This window comes from Lepisosteus platostomus, chromosome 13 (genome assembly GCF_059453375.1).
Source record: "Lepisosteus platostomus isolate fLepPlt1 chromosome 13, fLepPlt1.hap1, whole genome shotgun sequence".
Lineage (NCBI taxonomy): Eukaryota > Metazoa > Chordata > Actinopteri > Semionotiformes > Lepisosteidae > Lepisosteus > Lepisosteus platostomus.
The window spans coordinates 20,456,554-20,465,310 of NC_142623.1; the positions used below are offsets into that span (position 1 = coordinate 20,456,554).

General features: G+C 35.9%; 1 protein-coding gene across 2 annotated transcripts; it reads left to right on the top strand.

Annotated features, from left to right (window-relative positions):
• Positions 1-222: 222 nt before the first annotated feature.
• On the top strand, positions 223-6,792 carry LOC148650206 (zinc-binding protein A33-like). 2 transcript variants are annotated; one of them, XR_015926052.1, is made up of 7 exons: positions 223-933; positions 2,119-2,214; positions 2,517-2,747; positions 3,357-3,379; positions 3,702-3,820; positions 4,298-5,751; positions 6,047-6,792. XR_015926052.1 is itself a non-coding variant. In XM_088603773.1 (6 exons), exons 1-6 carry the CDS (start codon positions 532-534, stop codon positions 4,843-4,845), a joined length of 1,419 nt encoding a protein of 472 aa, XP_088459899.1. In that variant the 5' UTR covers positions 223-531; the 3' UTR covers positions 4,846-6,792. The 2 variants fall into 2 exon arrangements, 1 of the variants encoding a protein (XP_088459899.1); XM_088603773.1 differs by having other exon boundaries at positions 4,298-6,792.
• The last annotated feature ends 1,965 nt before the right edge of the window (positions 6,793-8,757 follow it).

Here is an 8,757-nt window from a genome sequence, read left to right on the forward strand (position 1 = left end):
TGACAATATAATTTAGTTACCTAAAACATTTCCTACAGCATTTTAAAAACAAAAAAATTACTTTATCTCTACATAGCATGTAGACCATACAAGCTGAAAAAGAACTAAATTAATGATCAGAAATAAAGAAATGTGAAACTTCTATTACATTTGCACTGCCTGACTCATCCAATCATAGCAGACCAACAAGCTATACTGTAGCATTACCACATTTTTAGGACTTTCCAGAAACATTTTTCCTTGTTCAGAAAAACTCAGCAATGTTGTCAAACTAGATTATTGCTTGGGGAGAATATATAAGAGGCAGGCAACGTGAGTGTTGTTGCCATTTCAAGGCTTTAGTCATTACTTTTATAATGAAAAATAATCTATTGTGTTCTTTCAGGAACTTACTGGTAATGTCAGAGGCAACGTCTACTTATTATAACATATTATAACTAGAGAAAATTAAGAGGATGTCAATGTCCTTATGAAACATAGTCAAGAAGATATAACTATAAATGCAGGGTGGGTCTAGTTATAACTGAAGAAATGGCAGAAAAATACTCTCTTCTAGAAGAAAACATCACCTGTTCTGTGTGCAAGGATATCTACAAGGATCCTATTGTCCTGACATGTAGCCACAGCTTCTGTAAAAACTGTATGGAGAAGTACTGGGAATTGAAGGGATCTCAGGAATGTCCACTTTGCAGGGAGTTTATTAAAACACAACCTCATGCCAGCCTGTGTTTAAGGAATCTGTGTGAGGCCTTCACAAAGGAGAGGAGTCAGAAACCCCCAACAGGGTCTGAAGTGCTCTGCAGTCTGCACAGTGAGAAACTTAAACTTGTTTGTATGGATGATGAAGAGCCTATCTGTGTGGTTTGCCAGACTTCACTAAATCATAAAAACCATGAGCTCCGTCCCTTGGAGGAGGCTTTAAAGGATTTTAAGGTGAGAATTGCAAGTGAAATATAATCATAACAATCCAGGCAATTTGTTGTTTTTTAAGTAGTTTCTTATTTGTATCTTTGTAGCAAGAACCTATTCATTCAAGACCTGTCTTAACAGTAATTCATGTGCCATTTATGATTGACTACAGACATGGATAAACTGTAAAACATTTTACTACTAGTCTGTATAAGATGTGACAATGTGTGGATCCTGAGCTGAGCCTTTTACTGGCTCTATATCAAATACCTCTGCAAGACGTATACTGTCTGTTTGAAATCTTTCTGTTGGTAATTGTATGGTCCTATTTAGATTGAATGGTGAGCTATAACGCTTGGTAAAAGAAATGGTTCTCTGGATCACAGAGAAAACCAAAATGCACCTGAGCTGAGGAGCTGTTGGTGGGGTTCTGTGACAAACAATGGAGCAGCCGCGTGAATATCTAATATAGGGTGTTTAATTAGGAAAAACAGGTATGATTGATTTAGATAATTATTGCAGGTCCACGTAGCTGTCAGTGAGGAGAGCGAGAGAGGTGCATTCCCTGTCTTTCTTAGGCCCGCTAATGGGAACTAGTGGAGTCATACAGTAGGTTGAGGAATAAATCTCCACTGTGTCACAAAGGGAAACTAATGTGTGTTGGATTTTAAGAAATCAATGTTAATCTCCACAGCTGTCTTCACTTTTTATCAACTTGCAGGTTCTTTTGAAGCTGGTGAATAGAGGGGTTTGTTTTTAATTAAGGGCTGGAGAGTGAAATTAGTTATTTTATATACAATTAGGGAATTCTGTTTATTCTATCTATCACACCCAGACCATAAACCCATAAGAATGAGATCAAAAGTTGAAACTCACTCATACATTTTATGGGAACAAAGCTCTTGTGATTATTGATGGATGTTTTAGTTTCTAAATACTGTACTGTATATTCTTTAATTTCAGCTCTTATTCTGAATCTGTGAAATTGATATACTTTGATGCAAACTTTCATCCAGTTCTCTGGCAATCAGGACTCATATAACAATTGAGGTGCTGCTGCAACAGAGTCACTTGAAGGGTCTGTAGAAACCTTTTCCTTGAGAGATTTTCCATGTCGTGTGACTCTTCCATTGATAGGAAATTTCTATCCTGAGTTGGCAGTGATGTCTGTTGCCACTCTTTCTGGAGTAAAGTGTCGTCTCATTCCAGGAGGATCTCAAGGCTGCACTGGAGCCCCTACAGAAAAAGCTGGAAACCTTTTGTAAAGTTAAACAGGCATGTGATCAAACTGCAGAGCACATTAAGGTAATATTGCCTTTATAATTTTAGTTTCAGAAATACAAATTAAAATATTCAATTAAGAGAAAAGGCAAAGACTATGTTTAGAAACTGCTCTGAAACAATCTAAGAAATTAGTCCCTGTAAAAGAGTTAATCTCCTTAATAAATCTTAGTTTTTTCCCTACAGCTCCTGGAACAGGCACTTATTAAAATATAAGATAAAACACTGAAACTGAACTGAAAACATGACTACAATTTGAAGAGATTGTTCCAAGAATCACAAAGAACCAATACAATTAAACAAATAATAAACACTTTCAATTTCAGATGCAGACCCAACAAACTGAGAGGCAAATAAAGGAGGAATTTGAGAAACTTCAACAGTTTCTTCTCAATGAAGAGGCAGCCAGGATAGACGCACTGAGGGAAGAAGAAGAGCAGAAGAGTCAGATAATGAAGGAGAATCTTGAGAGCCTTACAAGAGAGATTTCATCTCTTTCAGACACAATCAGAACCATAAAACAAGAGATGGGAACTGAAGACATTCAATTCCTGCAGGTAAAGATGCAGACTAAATGAGCACATTCATACAATGATAGCTGCTGTTTATATTTTCCTGTCCTTTATCTTAATTTAAGATTCTAATGTAATTTAGCAGTCTGTTCTGCTTCTAGTTTTATACTGGTATCTATGGGGTTTCCTGGATTCTCCTCACTTTCATTGAAGTAACACCAGGACCCTTCTCAGTGTGGGCCGCAATAGTGATAACTTAGTACTTAGTATCTTCATTGACAAGGGGCTAATTTCAAATAATAAGTAAAAGGGAAATTAAAAACAGAATTAATTATTCTGGGATTTTGTTTTCTCATTTTTAATTTGTTATATGCAATTTAATTATAATTTTCTTGTCATATTTTAGCATTTAGTTCTGTATTATACAAGTTATAGAAATTCAATTTAATATTCTGCTTCATAACAAACATTTTATATGCTTCAGACATGCTTCTTGCAACTTATTACCATTGCATCTTTTACCCTTATATCATGGTCACTAAACAGAACTAACATAACTATTTTATTATGCAGAGAGTTCTTCAGAATTCCCCCAAAACTTCCTGTTTAATGTTCTGGGAATAATTTATAAGTGGTTGTATTTTTGTTTTTCAGAAATACAAGGAGACAAAGAGCAGGTATGTAGACTTGTCTTCCTCTTTTCAATTGCACTGATTCCAAAGACTACTACCTGACAACATCAATACCAATCAACAGCAATTTCCTGGTTTAAAGGTACTGCAACTTACCATTGTTGTCATAGTCAGGACTTTAAATTTAGTTCAAGATGCCAGACTGAAAGTGAACAGAAGAATTCTGTTCAAAATTTGAAGATGAAATCCTTAGACTTGTGAGCCATTTGTTTTGTCATTTGATCAAATAAATTAGTACAGCTGGACCCTTTTGTCATGAGCCTGAATATCACAGCAACACTACAGTAACTCCTGAATATTATTACAGAGCCCAGTGCACACTTCTGGATCCAGAAGAGGTTTCAGGAGCACTAATAGATGTTGCCAAGCACCTTGGATCTCTGAAGTACAGAGTCTTGGAGAAGATGCTGGGGATTGTTCAGTACAGTAAGTACAAGGGGGAAGGGGTCACACGTAGAATATGATCTGCTCTAGTTGATGAGGTCATTCATCCTCATATCTTTACCATCACACACTTGAAATATTGCCTGGATAAGGACAAAGTTTGGTACAGTAACTCAGTCATCCGTGTGACTTTTTTCTCATCAATATAGTGTTGTTTGGAATTTTTCAGAGATGGAAGGAAAACAGATACACTTAAAAGATTTAAAATTTAATTTCACATTTGTCATTTCATATTCTTATTGTTTTACACTATGGTGCGATTATTAGCTTTACAAATTAATCTATGCTCCTGGGTGTATGGCTCCTGTCTTGAACATATTGTTCCTGTTTGTTAATTTTTCATGTTGCTATTCTTGAGGTCATTACACACAGTATTAAATTACACATAACATAATATGTAAAAAAATGTTATTATATATTTCTTTGAGTATGGTTAATTTCTCTTGAATTTCTTGTCAGCTCCTGTGACTCTGGATCCTATCACAGCAAATCCTCATCTCTCGTTGTCTGAGGATCTAACCAGTGTGAGATACAGTGCTGAGAAACAGCAGCTTCCTATGAACCTAGAGAGGTTTGATGAGCATTACTGTGTGCTTGGATTTGAGGGATTCACCTCAGGAAGACACTGCTGGGATGTTGAAGTGGGAGACACCGCTTACTGGCTCTTAGGTGTGAGCAAAGAGTCCATCGATAGGAAAGGGTTAATGACTCTGAGCCCAGAAAGAGGATTTTGGGCTATATGGCATTGGGAAGGTTCTTACAGTACACTTACCTCACCAGGGATGAGACTCACTTTGAAGAGGAAACCCCAGAAAATCAGAGTGCAGCTGGACTATGAAAGAGGGGAGGTGTCATTCTCTGATCCTAGTGATGGGACTCCCATACATACTTTTAAAGATACATTTACTGAGAGAGTGTTTCCAGTCTTCTCACCTGGTGTTGGCTTTATCCCTTTGCGAATCTGCCCAGTGAAGGTGTCTTTAATGGTGGTGAGTAACATAGGGTGATGAAGGTGAAGATTGGTGCAGAAAAAAACCCTCCTGAAGAGGCAAGGTACTATAAGGTATATTACACTAGGAATTACTGTATGTTTTATTAAAAGTTTTTAATGTGCTTTCTTTTTCCAGAGAATAGGCCTACAGTTCAGCTGTCTGTGTAAAGCACCAGAAAGGAGACTCTCTGTACAGCAGCATATCCCTAGTCTGCATAAACAGGGTCTGTTCTCAACCTTCCTAATTATGAATAGTCGAACAACGTTCCTCTCAGTTTTCTAATGCAATTGAGAAAATCTTGAAAAAGATCCTGGAACAGAGATCAGATCATGGTCAATCATCTAAAAGACTACACCTGACATCAATACCAATCAACAACAGTAATTTCCTGGTTTAAAGATACTGCAGCACAACTCAACACTGTTGTCCTAGTCAGGACTTTAAAATTCATTCAAGATATCAGGCCAAAAGTGAGTCCATACGTAAAAAGAATTCTGACTGTGAGCCAATTGTTATGGATTTTAATCAAATAAATACAGCTGGACCCTTTTGTCTACAGCCTGCATATCAGAGCATATTCAGTAGTAGTCCTACACCCTGGGGTGAACCATGCTCTCTTCACCCATTGTGATACAACTATATCTGAATCACACTGTTGGGAAGTTCTGCTCACTATTCTAGCCAGGATTTCCATTAAAGAGAAATCTTGAGAATTAAACATTATTTTTTCTCTTTGTATGATGAAACATCCCTGGGCCAAGCCAGTAGAAGAGGATTGGACATCACTAAGACAAATCCATCCTGATCAGTCTGTCAATTGGAAGAGTAAAAGCTAAATGTTCATATTAAAATTTCAAGAGTTAAACTACCATTCCAAACACTTCTGACAAAGTCTGTTCCCAAAAGTAAACAAATGTTCAGGTAAAGGTTAATTTAACTCTGAAACGTAAAAAAAATATATTTCAGCTGTAAAGCCGTGTTCTGGTGTAACACCTTTCTATTTTTTGGCATGGTATTAACCTTTACATGTTCCTTTGCAGCCAATGCATCCTCATGCTACCCATTCGAACAGTAATACTTTACAGTTTACTGATATTTCAGAACATGAGAGTTACAAGTTAAAAAATAAATGTCATAATGGTGTTTTAACATATAATGTTTTAATGATATTATTCCTATGTTTGTAATCCATTACTTTTATTTTTTCTTTGTATAGAACAGAAAGAGAAAGGCCAGAATAGAATGTGTAGATTTCACAGATTAATAACAACAATTCTGGACCAATGTTATGGCAGAAAAGATTAAGATAAACCTTTATCAAAATGACAGAAAGGCAAAAGTGTGAGAAGGAAAAGAGCAAACAAAGATCCTTAACACACCAACTCAGCTGAGCAGCATGGTGGAGGTAGTGTCATGGCTTGGGCATATATGACTGGCACTGGAACTGGGCCACTGGTCTTTACCAATGATATAACTGATGATGGCAGCAGCAGAATTAATTCTGAAGTAATGGATTTTCAACAAAATGCCTCCATACTCATTGAGTGGTAATTCAATGTGCAGTAAGACATTCACCCAAAACATACTGTACTCCAAAGAATCCATCGGGAAAAAAAAGAAAAATTTTGAACTGGTCACCTCAATCTTCTGATTTGAATCCTATTAAACATACATTTTACCTGTTGAAAAGGAAACTAAAGTCAGAAATTCCAGCAAAAAGCTTAAAGTACAAATGCCTGCAGTTTAGGCTTGGTAAAGCATCTTGGAGGAACATATCTAGTGATGTACTGTTAATGGCTCCGACAGTCATTGCATGCAAGAAGTATGGCAAATACTGTTCTATTGTTACATTAGTTTATATTAAGTTCATTTATTGCAATAATTTCTGTAAACTGACCTGGAATTGGGTGTGGATTGAAACATCCAGAAATAAAAACTGACACTCTGTGTCAATGGGAGACACTTTGACTCATATTCATCTTTTGATCTGAAATACAAATTTTAATAGTACACGGTAAAAATATTACAGAGCACAAATTTCACTTTAATGTACCAATACTAATGCTTTTCAATGTACAATATATACAGTGTATCAATATTTTTGTTGATTTACTATGCATCTTCAGTTATTGGATTTATAAATTGTATTTTGAATGTGGTGAATCCGTGTGCAGAGCCTGCTTACAATTTTGTTTTACTGATTCCTAGCTTATAGCACTCTTGCTGTTTACTGCTACAATTTTTAACTGCGCTAGTAAATTCATAGATCACATCAATAAATAGGTCTTGGCTGTTATGACTCATTAGAACAAACAACATTTTTATGAATATTGATTAATAGATCTGTTATTAATGTTATGTGCCCTGTTTTGTGCACATTCATATTAAACTTTCGTTTTAATAAGTTTGTTTTAAATAATGCTATTTACATAATTAATATTTAAATAATAATAATTAAATCATTATTTGGCTAGTTCCTTACCAATAGAGAGTGGTCACTTCCAGACTAGTACAAAGTGAAAGGATACAAAGATTGTAAGAGAAAACATCAAAATACATTCTGTAAAACAGCCATTCAAAGAATATTCTCATAATTGTGAAAGTATGTTAGAAACATTATGCCCCCTAGAGGAACCTCTGACTGTGGACAGTACAGCAGGAAGACAAAAAAAAACATGTGTGGTACTAGTTTTTATTTCCACAGATTGAAGAGGAATTTAAACAAGTCATGCTCTCTATGTACTGAAATGGGCATCTCTTTAAAAATTGTAAAATATAAAGCATACATACTAAACATGAATTAGACTATAATTTGACAGGAAGGTGAAATAACCAGAACAATTAAGTGAAAGTGATAATAAATTCTAAGACTTCAGCACAACCTTCAGCCCTGGAAGAGGAGCTCTACTGTTCAGTGTACCGTGAAGTCTTCAAGCATCCAGTTGTTCTAACATGTACAGTAGCCATAGTGTCTGTAAATTCTGTCTGGAGCAGCACTGGGAACAGAAGAAATCGTGGGATTGTCTAGTCTGCTGGAATAGATCTACCAGCCTCCTCTCAGCTTGGCTCTAAATAGAATCTGTGAGGCCTTCTTATGGAAGAGGAGTCAGAGACATGCTGCAGAGTCTAAAGTGCTCTGCAGTCTGCACAGTGAGAAACTCAAACTCTTTTGTTTGGATGAAGAGCCTGTTTGTGGTGCTTGTCAAACTTCAGTAAAACATGAAAACCACAAACTGCACCCTGTGCAGAAGACAGCACAGAAGCATAACATAGGAAAATCATTTTCCTAAGAAAGAGAATAATAAATTTGAGTTTTTTTAGGTTAAATCACTTTTTTCACCATATATTAAAATTAGTTTTACAGACTAATAAATATGTTGTTTGCATTTCTAAAACCTCAACAGACTGACATACTATATATTAAAATAAATGAACAAGTAATAGGTTTATTCCATGCTGAAAAAAAGAAGAAAGAGAACACAACGTTTCGGCCGTGGAGCCTTCTTCAGGTGTGAAGAAGGCTCCACGGCCGAAACGTTGTGTTCTCTTTCTTCTTTCAAACTTCAGTAAAACATGAAAACCACAAACTGCACCCTGTGCAGAAGACAGCACAGAAGCATAACATAGGAAAATCATTTTCCTAAGAAAGAGAATAATAAATTTGAGTTTTTTTAGGTTAAATCACTTTTTTCACCATATATTAAAATTAGTTTTACAGACTAATAAATATGTTGTTTGCATTTCTAAAACCTCAACAGACTGACATACTATATATTAAAATAAATGAACAAGTAATAGGTTTATTCCATGCTGAAAAAAAGAAGAAAGAGAACACAACGTTTCGGCCGTGGAGCCTTCTTCACACCTGAAGAAGGCTCCACGGCCGAAACGTTGTGTTCTCTTTCTTCTTTTTTTCAGCATGGAATA